This window comes from Pleurodeles waltl, chromosome 11, assembly GCF_031143425.1.
Source record: "Pleurodeles waltl isolate 20211129_DDA chromosome 11, aPleWal1.hap1.20221129, whole genome shotgun sequence".
Taxonomy (NCBI): domain Eukaryota; kingdom Metazoa; phylum Chordata; class Amphibia; order Caudata; family Salamandridae; genus Pleurodeles; species Pleurodeles waltl.
In genome coordinates, this window is record NC_090450.1 from 728,740,199 (window position 1) to 728,762,232 (window position 22,034).

A 22,034-nucleotide genomic window follows, 5' to 3' on the forward strand; every position below is an offset into this window, starting at 1 on the left:
GGGAACACCCACCTTAACACCCGTAGCACGCCTCCCAGTCACAAGGTGAAGCAGCACCGCAACTTGCGCTGCATTGCCTCAGTCCATATCTACAAGGCCATGAAAAGCCACGCAGGGTGGCTTTAGGTGGCCTGCCTTGTAAAAATTGCCCTGCAGTGTGCACCACCAGACCATCACTAAGTGCAGAAGGGCGTGTAAAATAGCCCCCAGATCTCCTGATGACTCGACTCGTGCTGCTTGCTCTTAGAGCCAAGGCAGGCCCTTGGCTCCTCTGTCTGAGTTTGCTGGCCTGTTCACTTCCAGTAGTTGTGCGTACATAAATGCGTGTGCACTCATTTGCATTACTGACTTCACTTTATGCGTGACTTTACATTTGAGTGCCTGGTGGTGGGTATGCGGCTGTCTGTTTCCCCTCCTCCTACCTGTTTCCTGACGTGACAGTTGTGCGAGACAGCGAGAAAGAGAAAGACCACCACAGGAAGCGTGGGATGTCTACAGACCGCCAATGCATGCGCGTAGAGGCCCACTGCTGCCCGTCCCTCTTTCATGGCGATGGTGCGCACCATGGTGATTTTAGAAAGGTCCTCCGTTCTTGACTAACAATGCCGCCGTCGGAGACATGTTGCCTCCATCGTGGCCGTGCAGTGTTCGAACTCCTAGGCGTTCACAGTCCGCAGGCCCGCACCGGGGACCTCGAAGGGTTGCTCCGTGGATACACCGAACATAACCTCAAAGACATGCACACGACCTCAGCCTCCGACCCCAGCTTCCAGTCCTCCTCCTCAGCTATGCACCTGCTTCAAGAAAGAACCGTTCAAGGAACTTAAAGCGATTTTGACCTCAATACATCGAAGGCTGGACCGGGTAGTCGAAAGTCGAGCCTGTGCCCTACAGGTTACATACACATAGATCTCTGCAACGAACAGCGACCCACTAAACTATCCGAACGCGGTATGCAATAGCAAGAGCTGCTCCCATTTTAATCCTGGTGTCTCCCCGGGGGTGGCCCTGGCTCCTCAGGGGTCCAGACTCTCGCTTGACACTGTCTGATCTCTGGGCGGTGCCAGCTCCGCTGTGGGCGCGGGAGTCTGAGGAGCAGGACTCGCACCCCTACTCGGACCCTATCATGGCCTTTCTACTGCGAATTTTGGGGTTCGGGGGCGAGAAGAGAAAGGTTAAGCATTTCGAGAACGTCACGCGCGGGGTGAACCCCGAGGAGCAATGGACAGTGGTCGCAGAGCTGGGAGACGGAGCCTTTGGGAAGGTGTACAAGGTAGGTGAGGGGGGAGGGGGCCCAGCTACAGCATTCAACCGGGACCTGCACTGGAAAACGAGAGAGCGGCTGCATACACAATCAGTGAGAGGCGGCCTCCCGCACAGCCCGACATGGTTGCCACAGAGGTGCAGCACAGCCATAGCGCTAGATATTAAGACAGCTTTGAATACGTATGTGGTGCTCAGGGAAGAGACAACATGTTATTTGCGACTATTCTGTTGGTCTTTCATTCTCAGATAGCTGCTTATGAAGTAACTCACACGCACATCCCTTAAATGAAAATTACATTTCTTAACCTAATTGATGGGTCAATTTCTTTTTTACAGTGCGAAACCTCCATTGGTTGATGCCCTCACTTCAGATGTCAGTGTGTATAACCAGAGAGTCATAGAATTGAATCATACATGGCACAGTGGGGAATAATGGCACTATAAAATGGCCGGTCAAAATGTGGTGTTTAAGATAAAAGAAGTGTAGTAGTGGACGAGTGATGCGGGATCTGGCACATTTGAAAAATTCAGTGGGTAAGCAGTTAGGACCATGGATTTTCCTCCCCTTCATTTGAGGCAGTGCTTCCAACCTTTCAGTTTCTGTAATCTCTGCTTCAAATCCTAGGCTGGCATCACGTCCCAATTGTGGAACAGGAATGTCCGCAAGTAATCTTTCCAGGTCTCCTGCCTCTGCTGTCGGTCGGACTCAGTAGAGGTCCTCCAAATAGGAGGCAAAGGCCTGGGAAACCCCATCCAGGGTTTCAACTATATCGCCTGTTCCCGCCCAAACTGCCTGTACTTAACTTCAACCCTCCTCACTCTTTGACAGCCAGGCCGGAAGTTTACCTGCCCTATTAGCTATCTTGTATAGTCACTCTCTCGCTCCCGAAAATTGGCCCTCGCCCCTTGTTGGACATGGGTTTTCAGGTCCTCTCTGAGTCGCTCTATTCTGTGTGTAAGGTCCCATGAGGGGATTGCCTCATAGTCCCTCTCTCACTGGATTCCATCTCCCTAGTTTTCCTATCTCTCTCCCTCTTCTATCCTGACATGTGTTTGATCAAGTGTCCCCGAGAACTGTCATGTAGACTTCCCAGAGAACCATGTCCACAGGGGCTCAGTTTTCCCTAAAGCAATTGGTTGTGGTCTCTGTGATCAACTTTCTAGTATTCTTGTCAATCCGTTCACAGTGATTGATCCTCTATTTCCCCCTCGGTCTCAGGACACCCGTCAGCAGTGGTGTAACTATAGGTGAACGACCTGAAATGCCCTGTGATAAGAATGCAGTGTGTTTAAAGCTACTGAGTTGGTGACATGGTGCCAGTAAATAATAAAACCTGAACATAGAGTGCATTGTATTGGCCAAATAGGAGTACTGGTGTATTCCAGGGTGATCCTCCTGCCACAGATCAGCCAGTCCCAATGCCTCCAAAACTGGGATAACCACACGTCCACCCAGGGTCTCTTCCAGAGGCAGTTACTCTGTGCATCTCCTCATGTGTGTTTAAGGTAAGGTCCCCTCCAGTGAGGAGCAGGGCATCCAATTGCCCCCTAATCAGGCCCCTGAACTGATCCAACTCTAGCGAATGTAGCCCAAGGTGAAGGTACCATGACGTTAACACCAGATCCTCCCCATTCCATAGCCCACACTCAGCGCACAACATCCCAAGTCATCCACCCATGAATTGACCACCTGGAGTGGGAGGGACTTGCAGGCCAGGATTTCCACCCCCGGACAGTCTGGTAAACCATGCATGAGCCTATACTTTGTACCTATGTCAGTTCAGGAAGCTATAACAGTTGCCCACAAGGTATGTTTCTTATAAAAGGATGATACGCAGGTCTTGCTTAAGTAAGTATTTCCACACAATTCCCTTCTTGAATTTACTGCCCAGGCCATTCACATTCCAGGAAAGTATTCTCAGGGATAACACTGAGAGGATCTGGTAGGGGGTGTGTGTGTTCATTCCTTGAGTGTTTCAGATTTAGAATGTGTCACGTGCCCCCCAGTCAGTTTGTATTGAGAACCAGTATGCTTCTCCCCTTCACCACATGAACCCACTCCCTCCAGCAGCAGGTATAAAGCTACCCCCCCAATGCCCAAGGAAGTTGTTGCCCCAGCTGTGTAAATGAATGCATTCTATTAGCAACTTCTCAAACCTTGCACCAAGAAATATCACAATGCTACAACAGTACAAGCAGTAGGGGGCGTGACCTCATTGAGCAGTCACCAACAGTAATAGCAACAGTCCATAATCTCCGTGCCATAATGGCTCCCCTCTTCACTTTGGGCCTTTCAACCAAACATGTCTGCCATCATTTGCGTGACCACCAGGAGCACCTTCTCCAGGTCTTCGGGAGAGTCCCTGACACACTCCTCATGTCTTCAGTATAGTTTGCCATTGCAGCCCAGCTATTGTCAGTAGTCAGGGACTGGTGCTGTTATATCTCTGACACAACTCTGTCCCACTCCGTCTCAGCCTGATTCCGCGAGGGGGCAGCGTTTGAGCATTGACAAGGCCTCCACTTGGACCGCTACCTCTTCCATTCTCTTGGCTTCTGTCTCTCTTGGCTCTCCGGTTCCATGTGTCCCCATGCGTCTAGCCAGTCCCAGGCCTCCACAGCCATTTAAAAAAAATAAGATCCTCCTGGGTTGATAATTTTCTGCCTAGTGTGTATTTGAGATTCAGTGTCCTCAGGTGTTGTTTAATTGCGATAAAGATGTCTCTGAGGTGCTTCACCACATTGTTGTAATCCAGATAAATATTGACATATCCACAGCCGAGTTCCCATGGGCTGTGTGTGCTGGCCACCAGTAAGATGTTGTCTCAGTTCCAGAAGTTCAACAGCCTATCGAACACCAGTCAGGGCTGTATCCCGGGATGCAGTGGCCTTCCAGGTACCCTGTGGGCCTTTTCACAAGTAAACAGGTTGGATGCTTTGCCCCTCCCAGCTCCGTGGATCGGAGCCAGTTTTCCAAAACACGTTCCATCCTGTGGCCCTCAGCACACTCAGGGAGTCCCACCAGCCTCACATTGTTGCACCGGGACTGGCCTTCAGGATCCTCCATGTGTTCCTTGAGATGATCGATAGTCTTTTGCATGCATGTATCTTAACATTTGTCACAGAAAGTGTGGATTTCGTTCGAGTCAGTGAGGATTCTGTCTTCATCATAGAGCAGCCACAGTCTCTTTACATGAGGCGCACAGTCAAGCACAGAGACAATCATAGAAGAGAAAAACGATAACAGACATTTAAAAATCAACCACAAACTGTGAAACATGTATAATAATAAACAAACAATTCTTTACCCAGAAAGCCACATTGTCAATGGAGGAAAGCTGCATTTCGAGCAAGTTGTGATCTTTGAGTGCAAATTGGGATTCAATACAGTTTTTCCTAACCCAACATACAGCACCTGGAATGAATGGAGTTATATAATTATTGGGTGGAGGGAAGTAATGTGGTGTTGTACTGTTTTTTATTTAGTGTGTGTATTGAGAGTTCTTGAGGAACAATGTTTTATCATTGTAGTGCTTGTTGTAAGTGAGCTTGTAGAAATATGGTTGTTGTGGATTGGTAGTTTGTAGAGTGATAGTCTTGCAGTGTTTGTTGGGCACGGAAGTCTGGAGAGCGATGGACCTGCAATTGTGTTGTTGTTGTGCACATGTTTTAAGAGCTAAGCTTGATCAGATTTGCTGCTCTGTGTGAGCTGATCTCACCACTGCCCTATTTCTTGTATGGAAGTTTGTAGAATGAGAGATACTTATGAAACATGAGATGAATGTGAACCTCTACTCAAAGTATTGGCTTCCTTAGTGAGCAGGAATAGGTGAAATCTGGGTCTTCAAATACTGTGTAGGTTCTGCCCAAGTTGCCCACCTTGATGGTGCTTCTGTTTCTTTTCTTACTTATGAGGTGTAGGCAGTATCTCTGACTTTAAATGTCACCAACTGCAGTTCTTGTTCATTTGTCATCGTTACTCATTTGACATCATCTCTGCCTTGCACATGCTGCCATATGGATTAATGGACTTCTCTGATTAGACCCTTTATTTTGGTGTAAGGCATATAGGGGGTGATTCTGAGCTTGGCGGGTGGCGGGAGCCGCCCGCCAAGCGGGAACCGCCAGAAGACCGTACCGCGGTCAAAAGACCGCAGCAGTCATTCTGGGTTTCCCACTGGGCTGGCGGGCGACCGCCAAAAGGCCGCCCGCCAGCCCAGCGGGAAACACCCTTCCACGAGGAAGCCGGCTCCGAATGGAGCCGGCGGAGTGGAAGGGGTGCGACGGGTGCAGTAGCACCCGTCGCGAATTTCAGTGTCTGCTAAGCAGACACTGAAATTCCAAGTGGGGCCCTCTTACGGGGGCCCCTGCAGTGCCCATGCCATTGGCATGGGCACTGCAGGGGCCCCCAGGGGCCCCACGACACCCCATACTGCCATCCTGTTCCTGGCGGCCGAAACCGCCAGGAACAGGATGGCGGTATGGGGGTCGGAATCCCCATGGCGGCGCAGCAAGCTGCGCCGCCATGGAGGATTCCCCTGGGCAGCGGAAAGCCGGCGGGAGACCGCCGACTTTCCGTTTCTGGCCGCGGCTGTACCGCCGTGGTCAGAATGCCCAAAGGAGCACCGCCAGACTGTTGGCGGTGCTCCCGCGGACCACGGCCCTGGCGGTTTTTACCGCCAGGGTCAGAATGACCGCCATAATCCTTACTGCCCCTATAGCTAGACGGGTGCTGTTTAGTCCAGGTAGGATTTATGGGAAAGGCCAAGTCAGAGTCAATCCAGATGTCTGGCTTGGCTCTCAAAGCCAAAATACGAGTCAGCAAACAAATCATGTGAAAACTCTCTAATTTTCACTCATCATACATCTTGCTATCTTCCTCACCTCTCTCTCTTTCTCCCTCTTTCCAGCACTTCTCTCTTTCTTTCTCTGTTTTTTTTTCTCCTTCTCTTTTTCACTCACTCTCACCTACGTCTCTTTCTGGCATCCACCTCTTTCTTTCTTCTCGCCCTCATTTTCTCAAGTCACCATCTCTCTCTTTGCCATTGTTTTCTTCTACCCACTCTCACTTCCTTTCGCAGCCACTTCCAATACCGCACATTATCTTGCTAACCCCCTCCTTTGTCCTACTCTAGTTTTGTCTCCTTCCTTGCTCTAATTTTTTCTCTCTCGCCTACAAACTGGGTTATCACCCCCTTGCACCTAGTAACTGGATGCATGAGTTAAATGTGTTGACTCTATAAAATACCAGCTGCCCACCCCAAATATGCTCACATACAGCTCTTCCCCACCGTTCTCACCCTTGTTTGCGTCCGCTTACTAATAGTGCATCTGCAATTTGCCGTCAGAGCCTGCACCACCACAGACCTAAACCAGCTCTAGTCCACCTCCTCCCGCTTGTACTCTTTCCAGTCCAGTGAGCATGTGAGGATCGGAGTTTGCCGCACATGCCAGTTATCCACCTTGCCCTCTGATCCCCGATTCAATGTGAATGCCTCCAGCCAGTGTGCCCTGCCTGCACAGGTATCAAAGTACTTCCTTTCAGCCTTCCCTGCATTCTTGTCATGCAGTATCACATCTTTCTTCAAGCCTCCTGGGTGCAGCAGAGGAGGGTCTGGCAAATGTCTGATGCCTTTTGCATTTTTATTGTGGCAATGGATATAGACAGGATGCAACAGTGACAGGAGCTATGGTTTGTTGGCTCAGCTTGCTTTCGGCTCAAGAGTTCCGGAGGACCTTAGGTCAAGCCAGGCCAGGCACCTGACTCAAGCCAGACTCACACCTTCAATGGCTTCCCTACTTCTGCTGTGAAACTGCCTATGTTTAATTTCTAAATAAAACTATCATTTGAGTTTCTGTCTCCCACACCTTCCCAGGACAAAATAAAAGCATATTTTGGTCATGTATGCACAACACCAACTCTGCCAACCATGTACTAGCCCACAGTGTAGCATGTTACTCATCCAAAAATGCACTTTAGCACCTCACAGCGAGGTACGAATCTTATTATAAGAACTACATTAAAATACAACGTATCATGGTGTGCTGTTTTTTGTGTATTAGGTTGCAGAGCAAGAAGCTTTATTTACTACTGTTTGTTAGTATTTCTGCGTTTTTCTAGCGAGTGTTTAGCCACTGCCCAATTTTGAGTGTGCTGGAGTATGGACTGACAGCCCCGCTTCTCCTCTGTTGGTTGATGTGTCTGAGTTTGCAGAGAATGAGAGACTCTTCACTGTGCTGTAGGTTGTTTTTTGTTGTAAAAGTCCCTGTTGCTCTAGTGTATTAATTTCTAGAGCTGTGGTAGTTCAGAGCTCAAAGTGGGAAGATTGGCTGTATCGCCCAAAGTAACTAGCAGACAGCGATGAAAAACATTAAGACGATGATAGTTCGTTTCAAACCACAGTGGTGTCAGAGTGCAGTTATGCTTCTGGCCTTGTGAGCGAGGTTTAGACCAAGCCCAGGTCCCTGTCAAGAAAAAACACATATTGCTTTCTAAATAAAAAGACCAAGCATGGAAATTGACCTCTTTGGAGGTCCAAAAATGATTCAAAGGTTAGTTGGAGAACTAAACAATACGAGAATTGTAAGGGTTCCCTGAAGTCCTGTTATTGTAGATTATTCAAGAAAGCCTTTTTTGGGCATGACGAATTTATGACAATTGAAAAAGCTTTAAGCTTTGTTTCTAACAGATACGTTCTCAGTGCGATTTTGGCCAGCCATCTGCAGTCACAGTTTTACACAGGCGGATGAGCAAAACCACATCCTTAATCAAGTGCAAGGAGAGCGCTCTTGCTGACATCGAACAAGCCTTCTCCTGATTTAAGAAATTCAAAGATGAAAGAACATTGCAGCTTCCTATCAGGCTGTGTCTCCATGGTAAAATTGTTTGATCAGCTAAACCATGCAGAGATATCCGATACAACACTGGGAAAATGTGGAAAATTCTTAAATCAGGAGACAGGTAGAAAATAATTGTCTCAGCTGAGGAAATCATGACATGGCTTCAGAAGCATTTCTGTTAATTGTGACTTCCTTGAATGTTTAGGAGATTTTGTCTGGTCGTATTTTTAATCTCACTTCTGATTTTGTACTCAGACTGTGAGGTCTTAGGGATGATGAATAAATGGTGCACACTGCAGACATTCTGAAGAGTGTTCTGCTTGCAGCCTGCCAACATAAAGAAACTTTAGTGTGAGGAAAGGGGGTGTATTATATGGTGTGGTAGTGCAACTTCGCTGTGTAATACACGTACCAACCCCTTTAGGGCCCTTGGGTTTCGTCTGTCAAACCCTCAACTCAATCCTGGGTAGCTGAGTAGTTGTGACATTGAGCAGCAAGGCTTTCACAGAGGAACAAGTGTGAAGCATTTAAACAGTTCCAGAACAATTGAAGAAGAAATCGACTCAATACTCAAGAAATCTGATACCAAATTTAAAAATAGATGTATTTGTATAAAAACGTAGAGACTAGAGCAAAAAAGATCCATTGGAGGGTTCAGAGATAAAGATTACTATAAAAAATAAATCAGTGCAATTTTACTCAACCATGAAAAAGCTGTGGAAAAACCACCAAAATGGACACTTAGAAACTTTTTCTAAGAAAACGTAGGTAAGTGTCACTGCGGTGGGTTAGAAGTACTTGAGGCAACCAGTTCCAGCAAGGAGTTAGTTAGAGAGGCCAGCAAGGTCCTCAAGAACACTTACCTTCACAGGGGAAGCAGTCCTTTAGCAGTTCCAGGCACGTTAACCGTGTTGCAATGCATTCTTATGGAATGGTCCTGATGCAAGGGATGAAGGATGCTGAAGATGCTCTAGGGATGCTGTGGATGCGAGGCAGTCGATGGGGGTCTTCCTGCAGGGATTCCTTGGTCCACAAAGATGGTGAGGGGGTCCTGTTCGTTGGGTCAATGTCCCACTGAGTCCACTCTGGTGTGGCCAAAGCCCAGTTGCCACTGGACTACCAATCAATCACCCATTGTCACGGTCAGAGGACAGGCTTCCTGACTCGATAATGTGCCTTCTGAGGGACCCAGCAACTCTCTAACAGCACTCCTAGGTTCAGCCAACTCGGGTGCAACTCTATGTATCAGGTCTTGGCCCTGGGTGCTGCACAGTGGCAGTGGTAGCAACTTCAGTGCTTTAAACTACCAACTTGCCCCAGCAGACTTCTTCAGCTGTTGTGTCCCTTTGCTGCGAACAGGAGGCCATTCAGCTGGCCCTTGGAGTCTCTTGGCTTGACTGGGCGCTGGGGACAACTTTGAGCAGAACATGGCAGGCACAGTCTCTCTCTTCAGTAGCCCCCAGGTGCAATGTGCACTAGGTGCAGCCTTCAGCGGTGCAGCCTCTATTTGCTGGTGCCTTGGTGCAGCAGGGCCGTCCTTCTTCGGTCCTTCTTCCAAGATGGTTGAGATCTGACACCCGGCTTCCAGAGGTGCCCTATTTATTTCAGAAAATACCTTCTGGGGAGGATGCAGTTCCCTCCCTCCTGATGACCACTTCATGGGAAGTGTGACCTCCGGCTATCCTAGCATGCACCTTTCTGCCTACTCCCAAGAAGGTGAGACCCCTTCTGTTGGCACTCACAGCTCCTTAGCCCACCTCCAGAGGTGTGGCTACCAACAGGCTACCTGCCCCTGGAAACAATGGTTTAACAACTGTTTTTTCTTCTTCTGTCTCTAGTGCCAGCCTGTCTGTCTAAACAGTAGAGTGCCCCTTTTCTAAGTGTTGCTCATTTGCCCGTCAAAGGCGGCTTCTCCTTTGAAGCTCGCCTTTAGGGCTAACACCTGTGTGGCTTCCTGCAGAAGGGAGGTTACAGCTCTCTCTCATGCAGGCCTCTATCGTGTCTTTTCCTGGAAATCGTTAGCATGTCTTCATAGGAAGGCAGAAAGTTGTCTGCAGGTCAAGCCCCGTGTAGATCAGTGAACAGACACTGTAAATCTTCGGCAACTAAAGCGGCAACTTCTAAAGTTGCACTTTGCCCACCAGTGACATTAAATGTGATTTAACCATTAAACCTGATTTAATGCACTGATTCTTTTGATACCAAATAGTGCCAACCTTAGCAGTCCCATTTAGAAGTTAGCAGGGCAGGTGTGCCAGCCTTTAATTCTGTACTTACCAATAGGGCTATTAGTCTTTCCACAGTAAAAATGACAATTTAGGGTTTTTACTACTGGAACATATAAAAGTAGATGTTAAATTTCTTAATATACAGCACCTTGCCATAGAGATGGTTAGGTCTGCCACAGGGGTGACTTACATACATTAAAAAGGGAGGTTTGGGCTTTGCCATTACCTTAAATGGCAAATCTGAGTTAGCAGTTTTAAACGTCGTTTCTGGTCTGCAGTTACAGACTGAGAGACATGTTTTAGCTTGCCCCACTCAGGGTGACACAGCAAGCACTGCAGTCCCGGGGGGACACTCTAACTTACAGGCCCTGGGCACCCCTGATACCATTACTAGGGACTTACAAGTAAGTTGGGCCAGGCCAATTGGGGACAAGCCAAGTAAATAAGCAGCATTTTAAGGGTTGGAACATATGCACTGAGTCCTGTTTAGCAGGGCTGAAGACATTTCAGAGTCATTACACCGTCATCTAGCAGGCGAAAAGAGGGGACAAGTTTGGGGTGAACCTGCCAAAATCCTGTTTCCTTACAGTGAGTGTAGGAAGCTGGCTCTGTATATACTATCTCAAAGTGAGAGATAGTGTGCACAGAGTCCAGGGATTCCATAAGAGGCTTGACAGAGGCAATAATAGATAATACGAATGCTCTATTTGTGGTAGTGTGGTCAAGCAGTTAGGCTTATCAGAGGGTAGTGTTAAGCATTTGTTGTACACACACAGGCAATAAATGAGAACACACACGCAATGACAACTCCAGGCCAATAGGTTTTTATATAGAAAAATATTATTTTCTTAATTTATTTTAGAACCACAAGAGTCAAAGTGCAGGTAAGTACATTAAATGTAAGGTTCTTTGCATAGGTATAGATAGAACTTTGAATCAAAACAGTAATGTACACAGTTTGCCATAAAATGGCAATAAGCTATTTTAAAAGTGGACACTGCATAATTCAACAGTTCCTGGGGGAGGTAAGTACAGATTAGTTTTTGAGGTAAGTAAAGCACTTACACGTTCATTCTCTGGGGCATAGGTAGCCTACCGTTGGGGGTGCAAGTCAGCCCCAAACACCCAGCAACACAGGGCCGGTCAGGTGCAGAGGTCAAAGAGGGGCCCAAATAACATTGGTGCCTATGAAGACCAGGGGTGCTCCTGTTCCAGTCTGCTAGCAGGTAAGTACCTGCGTCCTCGGGGACCAGACCAGGGGGGTTTTGTAGAGCATTGGAGGGGGTCCCAAACAGGCACACAAAATGCACCCTCAGCAACACAGGGGCGGCCAGATGCAGTGTGCAAACAAGGCGTCGGGTTTTGTATTTAAATCAATGGAGGGACCTGGTGGTCACTCTGACGATGCAGGCAGGGCACAGGGGGGCTTCTTGGGCCAGCCACCGACTGGGAAAAGGTGAGAGCCGCCTGCCAGTCAAAGCTGCACCAGTAGTTGGTTCCTCACGGGCCTGGGGGCTGCGGGTGCAGGGCTTCTCCAGGTGTCGGATTTCTTTGTTACCGGGCAGTTGCGGTCAGGGGGGTCCTCTGGATTCCCTCTGCAGGCGTCGTTGTGGGGGTGCAGGCAGATCGGCTCAGGGTAGACATGTTGTTGGAGTCGCCTGGGGGTCCTCTCTGCAGTGTTGGTTTCTCTGGACACTGGCCAGTGGCGTCGGGTGCAGAGTGGTGGGGACTCACACTTACGGAATGAGGTGAGAGTCCCTTTAAAGATGGTTTCTTCTTGTTGCTTTGGATAGAGCCGCTGTCGACGGGAGTTTCTTGGTCCTTTGGAGTTGCAGGGAAGTCCTCTGAGTCGGCAGAGGTCACTGGGCCCGAAGGATGCGTCACTGTTGCAGGTTCTTTGAATCAGAAGACAGGCCGGTGGAGCTGGGGCCCAAGCAGTTGTCGTCTCCTTCTTCTCTGCCGGGTTTTCAGGTCAGCAGTCCTTCTTGTTAGGTTGTCAGGAATCTGATTTCCTGGGTTTAGGGTCACTCCTAAATACTAGATTTAGGGGGGTGTCTAGGGCTGGAGGGCAGTAGCTAACGGCTACTGTCCCTGAGGGTGGCTACACCCTCCTTGTGCCTCCTCCCTTTGGGGAGGGGGGCACATCCCTAATCCTATTGGGCTAAATCCTCCAAAGCAAGATGGAGGATTTTCTAAGGAGGGGGTCACATCAGCTCTGGTCACCTTAGGTGTGGACCTGGTTGAGGGGGTGACTCCTCCTTGTTTTTCCCATTATCTCCTCTGGACCTGCCGCCAAAAGTGGGGGCTGTGCTGGGGGGGGGGGGGGGGCATCTCCACTAGCTGTCAATGTAACACCAGGCTTGAGCTTTTGAGGCTCACCGCCAGGTGTTACAGTTCCTGCAGGGGGAGGTGTGAAGCATCTCCACCCAGAACAGGCTTTGTTCCTGGTCACAGAGTGCACAAAGGCACTCACCCCATGTGGCCAGAAACTAGTCTGGAAGTGGCAGGCTGGCAGAGACCGGTCAGCCTAGCAATAGCCGCTGGGCTGTCATGCAGGGGACATCTCTAAGATGCCCTCTGAGTGCATTCCTCAATAAATCTCACACTGGCATCAGTGTGGATTTATTGTGCTGATAAGTTTGATACCAAACTTCCCAGTAATTAGTGTAGCCATCATGGAACTGTGGAGTTCGTGTTTGACAAACGCCCAGACCATATACTCTTTATGGCTACCCTGCACTTACAATGTCTAAGAAATGACTTAGACACTGTAGGGGCATAGTGCTCATGTAGCTATACCCTCACCTATGGTATAGTACACCCTGCCATAGGGCTGTAAGGCCTGCAAGAGGGGTGACTTACCTATGCCACAGGCAGTGGGTTGTGGACATGGCACCCTGAGTGGAGTGCCATGTCGACTCAGTCTTTTTTCCCCACCAGCACACACAAGCTGTGAGGCAGTGTTCATGTGCTGCGTGAGGGGTCCCCAGGGTGGCTTAATACATGCTGCAGCCCTTAGAGACCTTCCCTGGCCACATGGCTCTTGATACCAGGGGTAACTTTTACAAGGGACTTATCTGTGTGCCAGGGCTGTGCCAATTGAGGAGACAAAGGTACAGTTTTAGGGAAAGAACACTGGTGCTGGGGCCTAGTTAGCAGGGTCCCAGCACACTTTCAATCAAAGCTGGCATCAACAAAAGGCAAAAGGTTAGGGGGTAACCATGTCAACAGTGGCATTTTCCTACAGTGAGAATACAAAAACATAGAGTTTATTGCTCAGGAGTAAAGATATAACCATCACTGGTGCAGGGCAATATTGACGTACCTTGCAGCCCCTTTGGTGGGGATATTCAATCCAAGGCCTATGAGTATATGTGAGATATGGGAGACTGAGAGGCTCCCACCATGTTCTGTAGGGGGCCCCATCTTTCTTGTGCTGCTACATGGGTGGCAGGGAGTATTAGGTCTTTCAGTAGAAAACTACTAGAAAATGCAAGCGCGTAGTATTGGTAGTGCTATGTTCTAAATTAGATCTTTTTTGATTTCCCAAGACTAGCCAAGGAGATCAAGCTACCATGATTGTTCTTAACTAATTTTTGTCCCGATTTGTTTCGTTTCAATCTCTAATCCTGTGTTTTATTAAGATGGAAATAGCTATTTATTAATATTAGATTCTTTATAGATGTTTCAGTTTTTCATCTTTCTTGGCATAGTGGTATCGGTATGCACCCTGGTGACATATATTTCTTTTGTGTTTATTGTAACCAGAGATTCTTTAATAGAATGCAAGAAACAGCCACTTGCTGTGCCTGATGTGCTCACCTTTATATTGCTATTGGGTACTTTATCGCCCGGGATGTTAACACCATTAATAGCCCATGTTCTCTGAAGCAAACTAATTTCATGATTTTTTAAAGTACATTAGAAATTAATCGTCATTTTTTTTTTCTGGAAGCCTGCTATAGTTTAGAAAAGTACCCTCTCTTTGCCATGGTTACCCCATTTTCTGCCTGATGTCATTGTGCTTGACTGTGTTCACTGGGATCCTGCTAACCAGGACCCCAGTGATTATGCTCTCTCTCCTCTAAATTTGGTTGTTGAATACTGGTAACCCAGTATTTTACCCACAATTGGCATACTGCTGCCCCATTCTAAGTCCCTAGTGTATTGGTACTCAGATACCCAGGGCACTGGGGCTCCAGGGGATCCATATGGGCTGCAGCATTGTTTTTGCCACCCATAGGGAGCCCAAGCAAAGGCTTCTGCAGGACTGCCATTGCAGCCTTCTTGAAAAGGTGCATGCACCCTTTCACTGCCATTTACACTGCACCAGGTCACTTATAAGTCACCCCTATAGCAGGCCATCCAGGCGTGAGGGCAGGGTGCAGAGTACCTGTGTGTGAGGGCACCCCTGCACTAGCACAGGTGCCCCCATGAACTCCAGGACCATTTTCCCGGACTTCGTGAGTGCGGGAACCCCATTTTACGTGTGTACTGGATATAGGTCACTACCTATGTCCAGCTACAAAATTGTAACTCCAAACATAGACATGTTTGGTATCAAACATGTAGGAATCAGACCCCCATGCTTTTGCAGGCATTGGTTGTATGATTCCATGCACTCTGGGGGCTCCTTAGAGGACCTCCAGTACTGCCATTACAGCCTTCTGAGGTTTTCTAGGCAGCCCCAGCTGCTGATATCTCTCAGATAGGTTTCTGCCCTCCTGTTGCTTGAGCAGCTCAAGCCCAGCAAGGCAAAACAAAGAAATTCCTTTGGGAGGGGGTGTTACACCCTCTCCCTTTGGAAATAGGTGTTACAGGCTTGGGAGGGATAGCCTCCACAAGCCACTGGAAATGCTTTGAAGGGCACACGTGGTGCCTTCCTTGCATAATCCAGTCTGCACCAGTTCAGGGACCCTCAGTACCTGCTCTGGCTCGAAACTGGACTAAGGAAAGAGGAGTGACCACTCCCCTGTCCATCACCACCCCAGGGGTGGTGGTCAGAGCTCCTCCAGAGGGTCCTTGGTTTTTGCTATCTTGGATTCTAAGTTGGCAGAGAACTCTTGGAGCACCTGAGTGGCGAGTGCGAGCAGGTGATGTTAGAGCCCTCCCCTGATAGGTGCTTACCTGTTTAGCTTACCAATCCCCCTTTCAGGGCTATTTAGGGTCTCTCTCTGGGGTGGTTCTTCTGATTTGGATTGCAAGACTCCAGCAAGAATTCTCTTCATCCTTTACTTCATCTTCTCACCGACGAAACTGCATCTGGACCCTCTAGGAACTCTGCAAACTGCAACAAAGAAGCAAAGACAACTTCTGCAACATTGTATCTTCAGCTCCTGCCAGCAACTGCCACTGTTTCCCAGTCGTCTTCAGCCTGCACCAGAAGAGCGAAGGAATCTCCCTTGGAGTGAAGGAGTCACTTCCCTGCTTCACCAGGCACCACTCTGCAACGACGACTGGCTGCGTGGGTCCCTTCTCCTGATGCGTTGCATGGATCCTGCATCATGGGTGGTGGACTGAAGTGGTCAAGATGGTCCTGACATCCTATTGTCCAACTTTGGTGGAGGTAAGAGCTTGCCTTCCCACTCAAGACAGTACCCTTATGCACCATGTGTTTTGCAGATGCCAAGGCTTGTTTGCATCCTTCCACAAAGTTCTTCATGCACTGTGCAGCTCCAGCCCCTAGCACTCTATCCTGCGACGCACAGCTTCCTGAGTGGTTCTCCGGCGGCGTGGGATCCGTTGTTGTAGTGCTGCATAGGCTTCCTTTTGCACCTCCTTTGTCCCTGTGCTGTGGGACTCCTGTGAGTGCTGCCTGGTTTTCTGTGGGCTCTCTGAGTTGCTGAAAGGCCCCTCTGCCTGGGTAGAGTCCACCTCCTGGTCCCTGGCAGCGCCATTTTCCGCTAACCGCAAGCTTTGCGTGTGCCAAGGCTTGTTGGCCGAATCGAGCAATGCAAACCAGACTGCAATCTTCCATTCAGTGTGGGACATCACCTACACCAACCAGGAACCCACATCTGTCTTCTTGGTTGCAGTACTGACTGTTGATCTTCACCTGTGGTTCTCCTTTTACACCTTCATCCAGGTTAGCAGGGGCTCCTGTTCTCACGAGACTGTTCTGTGCTTCTTGGACTTGTTCTCCTTCTTCCACACGTCTTCAGGTCCAGGATACCACTGTTGGTGTCTTGCAGTCTCTTCTTGTTCTTGCATTATCTTCTTTCTCGTGTTCTTGTGTGTTCTAGGAAAGTTACTGTGATTTACTCCTGCTTTCCTGGGCTCTGGGGTGGGTTATGTTACTTACCTTTGGTGTTTTCTAATACTCCCAGCACCCCCCTACACACTGCACTTGCCTAGGTGGGAAACCGACATTTGCATTCCACATTATTAGTATGTGGTTTGTGTTCCCCCTAGGCCCATTTCTAACTATTGTGATTTTCACTAATTGCACTGTTTTATAACTGTTTGTATGCACATTTCTGCATACTAGTGTATATAATTTGTGTATTACTTACCTCCTAAGAGAGTATAGTCTTTATGGTATTTTTGACATTTGTGTCACCAAATAAAGTACCTTTATTTTTGTAACAGTGAGTATTTTCTTTCATGTGTGTGAGTACTGTGTGACTTCAGTGGTATTGCATGAGCTTTGCATGTCTCCTAGTTCAGCCTTGGCTGCTCAGCTACAGCTACCCCTAGAGAGCTTGGCTTCTAGACACTGCCTACATTTCACTAATATAGGATAACTGGACCTGGTATAAGGCATAAGTACCTTAGGTACCCACTACAAACCAGGCTAGCCTCCTACATTTAGTCCAGGAGATTATCTTGCAGGTGTCTTATTCACTGTAGTTGCATATGCTAAGAGCTCCTGTGTAGTTTGCTCACCATTGCATTCCAGAGTGAGTCATACGTATTTTTGGTATAGTTAATTGTCTTTGTGGTATCATTGGATCGCTCACGGCTGAATCCTCTGTCCATTATCAGTATCTCATCAATATCTTCACCTTATGGGTCTTCATTCCTGTTGTCATAAAAAAAATGATAACAACCAAAGTGTATTTTTTATTTATTGGGGAACATCACTTCAATCCTGGGAGCATTGATGTTTGATCTAATTTATTTGTTATTTTCAGCTTCTCTATACTTTTAGCCTTTCCATCTTCTGTGACATGTATTCGCATCAGTTCCTCTTGAAGAAGATCTTATCCCATCATCCTGATTTTATCAATATGCTTAAGCATATGATTACAGATTATCTTGTTATAAAATTTAACTTTCATCATTTTGCATTTGGTGTTATTGGCCACAAGAGTTATTAGTTCAATGTCTCTGGAAGACTTTATTGTCAATTCTGGAATGGATTTGAAAATCCCTAGAATATGTGTTTACTATAGTACTAAACTGCTATCTTCACAAGGGAGTATTCCATATATGTAAGTGTGATCTTTGGTTAAATTATAATCTTCTCTCACCATTCTCAAAATATTATTCTTTTATGTTATATGAGTTTAGCATCCGGTTCTTTATATAGAAATAGGGCCATTCATACAAGTCTACGTTTTTTATTATCTTCATTATTAGGTCTACTGCTTTTGTCATCCCCTGGCATCCTTATAGTATGATCAACCAATACGCTGTTCATCCATGTGCCATTAACTCTAGTTCTTTGTTTCTTACACAATTGTACTTCGAAACATTTAATTTTGAACCTGTTGGCTTTTTAAATACTTTTATTGCTACTGGTCCTTTACCATCTTCTTTTGTTTAATGAGAGCTCCATTATTTTGATACTCTGTCGACCCAGTCCTTCCATTGCGGGGCTTGTGCAGAAAGAGCCCCTTCAACGACATAAGGCTCAATTGGAGGGATGGCAGACATGTTGAGTCAAGCACAGGCAATGAATGACGTGGGTATCACTAGTTTGCAGTGAGTAAGGTGGAGAGATGCTTGCTCAATCTCACAGTATTTCTGCTACTGGCACTTTGAAACGAGCACTACTTGTCCTGTTGTGCTGCACCCTCTGAGTAACGTCTATGTAGTAATTAGCTGTACAATATTCAGCATCTGAAAATTTTACACATAAATAGTTTTTTGATGTAAATCAAGTCTCTTTTTTTTTGATGCACGGCTCCATTAGAATTGGATTGTAGAAACGAAGGCTTGTTTCTTCTATCCTTTTATTAGTTTATTTTCATATGTCGCCTATACATGGACACAGTACCTTCAGGGTGAAGCACATGGGGCAGGATGAAGAAATTACAGCTGCCCTCGAAGAACCTCCAGTTTCAAACACGCCTGTCTAACAGACCAGCAGCATGCTGCAGCGTGTCTCTGTCTTTGGTGCTGACCAGGAGGGAGGCGGGGCCTTGGAGGGTGGTGAGCCTGCATGAGCATGCACTGAAATAACTTGCTCCAGTCTTCCGGGATGCCTTGGAGAGTTGCAGACAGGCTGACAGGGATTCTTAGGCCTCCACCGGCAGTCAGACTTAGAGGAAGACGTCACGGGAACTTTAGGAAAGTACCATCTTGCCTGGCATGTTACCCCCATTTTTCACTGTATGTATGGGCACTGAAAATTTGAGACCATGCCTGTTTGGTACTCACTTTATTGTTCAGACAGACCACAAACCTCTACTTTGGCTAAAACAAATGAAAGGTGAAAAGCCTAAATTGTTGAGGTGGTCCATATCTCTATAGGGAATGGACTATACAGTGAAACATAGACCTGGGAGTACGCACTCCAATGCAGATGGACTCTCACGATATTTCCACTTAGACAATGAAGACTCATCAGGACAAGGCTAGTCTTATTGCCCTTCGTTTGGGGGGGGGTTGTGTAGGAAAGTACCATCTTGCCTGGCATGTTATCCCCATTTTTCACTGTATGTATGTTATTTTAGCCCTTGTGTCACTGGGATCCTGCTAGGCAGGACCACAGTGCTCATAGTATGTGCCCTATATGTGTTCCCTGTGTGGTGCCTAACTGTATCACTGAGGCTCTGCTAACCAGAACCTCAGTGTTTATGCTCTCTCTGCTTTCTAAATTCGTCACTGCAAGCAAGTGACTACATTTACCAATTCTCATTGGCACACTGGTACACCCATATAATTCCCTTGTATATGGTACTGAGGTACCCAGGGTATTGGGGTTCCAGGAGATTCCTATGGACTGCAGCATTTCTTTTGCCACCCATAGGGAGCTCAGACAATTCTTATACAGGCCTGCCACTGCAGCCTGAGTGAAATAACGTCCACGTTATTTCACAGCCATTTTTCACTGCACATAAGTAACTTATAAGTCACCTATATGTCTAACCCTCACTCAGTGAAGGTTGGGTGCCAAGTTACTTAGTGTGTGGGCACCCTGGCACTAGCCAATGTGCCCCCACATCGTTCAGGGCAAATTCCCCGAACTTTGTCAGTGCGGGGACACCATTACACGCGTGCACTATACATAGGTCACTACCTATGTATAGCGTCACAATGGTAACTCCGAACATGGCCATGTAACATGTCTAAGATCATGGAGTTGTCACCCCAATACCATTCTTTTATTGGGGGGACAATTCCATGATCCCTTGGGTCTCTAGCACAGAACCCGGGTACTGCCAAACTGCCTTTCCGGGGTTTCCACTGCAGCTGCTGCTGCTGCTGCCAACCCCTCAGACAGGATTCTGCCCTCCTGGGGTCTGGGCAGCCCCAGCCCAGGAAAGCAGAACAAAGGATTTCCTCTGAGAGAGGGTGTTACACCCTCTCCCTTTGGAGTAGGTGTGAAGGGCTGGGGAGGAGTAGCCTCCGCCAGCCTCTGGATATGCTTTGATGGGCACAGATGGTGCCCATCTCTGCATCAGCCAGTCTACACCGGTTCAGGGATCCCCCAGCCCTGCTCTGGCGTGAAACTGGACAAGGGAAAGGTGAGTGACCACTCCCCTGATCAGTACCTCCCAGGGGAGGTGCCCAGAGCTCCTTCAGTGTGTCCCAGACCTCTGCCATCTGGAAACAGAGGTGTTGGGGGCACACTGGACTGCTCTGAGTGGCCAGTGCCACCAGGTGACGTCAAAGACCTCCTCTGATAGGCTCTTACCTCTCTTGGTAGCCAATCCTCCTTTCTTGGTAGCCAAACCTCCTTTTCTGGCTATTTAGGGTCTCTCCTCTGGGGAATTCTTCAGATAACGAATGCAAGAGCTCACCAGAGTTCCACTGCATCTCCCTCTTTGACTTCTGCCAAGGATCGACCGCTGACTGCTCCAGGTCGCCTGCAAAACCACAACAAAGTAGCAAGACGACAACCAGCAACATTGTAGCGCCTCATCCTGCCGGCTTTCTCGACTGTTTCCTGGTGGTGCATGCTCTGGGGGTCATCTGCCTTCACACTGCACTGGAAGCCAAGAAGAAATCTCCTGTAGGTCGACGGAATCTTCCCCCTGCTAACGCAGGCACCAAAAGACTGCATCACCAGTCCTCTGGGTCCCCTCTCATCCTGACGAGCGTGGTCCCTGGAACACAGGAACTCTATCCAAGTGACTCCCACAGTCCAGTGATCCTTCAATTCAAGTTTGGTGGAGGTAAGTCCTTGCCTCCCCACGCTAGACTGCAAACCTGTGTTGTAGGAAGTTGGCTCTGTATGTGCTATTTCAAAGTAAGGAATAGCCTGCACAGAGTCCAAGGGTTCCCCTTAGAGGTAAAATAGTGGTAAAAATAGATAATACTAATGCTCTATTTTGTGGTAGTGTGGTCGAGCAGTAGGCTTATCCAAGGAGTAGTGTTAAGCATTTGTTGTACATACACATAGACAATAAATGAGGTACACACACTCAGAGACAAATCCAGTCAATAGGTTTTGTTATAGAAAAATATCTTTTCTTAGTTTATTTTAAGAACCACAGGTTCAAATTTAACATGTAATATCTTGTTTGAAAGGTATTGCAGGTAAGTACATTAGGAACTTTGAATCATTTCAATTGCATGTATACTTTTCAAGTTATTCACAAATAGCTATTTTAAAAGTGGACACAGTGCAATTTTCACAGTTCCTGGGGGAGGTAAGTTTTTGTTAGTTTTACCAGGTAAGTACGACACTTACAGGGTTCAGTTCTTGGTCCAAGGTAGCCCACTGTTGGGGGTTCAGAGCAACCCCAAAGTTACCACACCAGCAGCTCAGGGCCGGTCAGGTGCAGAGTTCAAAGTGGTGCCCAAAACGCATAGGCTTCAATGGAGAGAAGGGGGTGCCCCGGTTCCAGTCTGCCAGCAGGTAAGTACCCGCGTCTTCGGAGGGCAGACCAGGGGGGTTTTGTAGGGCACCGGGGGGGGACACAAGCCCACACAGAAATTTCACCCTCAGCGGCGCGGGGGCGGCCGGGTGCAGTGTTAGAACAAGCGTCGGGTTCGCAATGGAAGTCAATGAGAGATCAAGGGATCTCTTCAGCGCTGCAGGCAGGCAAGGGGGGCTTCCTCGGGGAAACCTCCACTTGGGCAAGGGAGAGGGACTCCTGGGGGTCACTTCTGCAGTGAAAGTCCGGTCCTTCAGGTCCTGGGGGCTGCGGGTGCAGGGTCTTTTCCAGGCGTCGGGACTTAGGTTTCAGAGAGTCGCGGTCAGGGGAAGCCTCGGGATTCCCTCTGCAGGCGGCACTGTGGGGGCTCAGGGGGGACAGGTTTTGGTACTCACAGTCGTAGAGTAGTCCGGGGGTCCTCCCTGAGGTG

General features: G+C 48.0%; 1 protein-coding gene across 1 annotated transcript in view; it reads left to right on the forward strand.

The window, feature by feature from the left end:
* Positions 1 to 449: 449 nt before the first annotated feature.
* The window catches only part of LOC138265139 (serine/threonine-protein kinase 10-like), a 110,029-nt gene continuing 88,444 nt past the window's right edge, over positions 450 to 22,034 (forward strand). Inside the window, exon 1 of the mRNA XM_069212682.1 lies at positions 450 to 1,273. Within this exon, the coding sequence (XP_069068783.1) occupies positions 1,127 to 1,273 (147 nt within the window). The 5' untranslated portion in view covers positions 450 to 1,126. The remainder of the gene's footprint in view (positions 1,274 to 22,034) is intronic.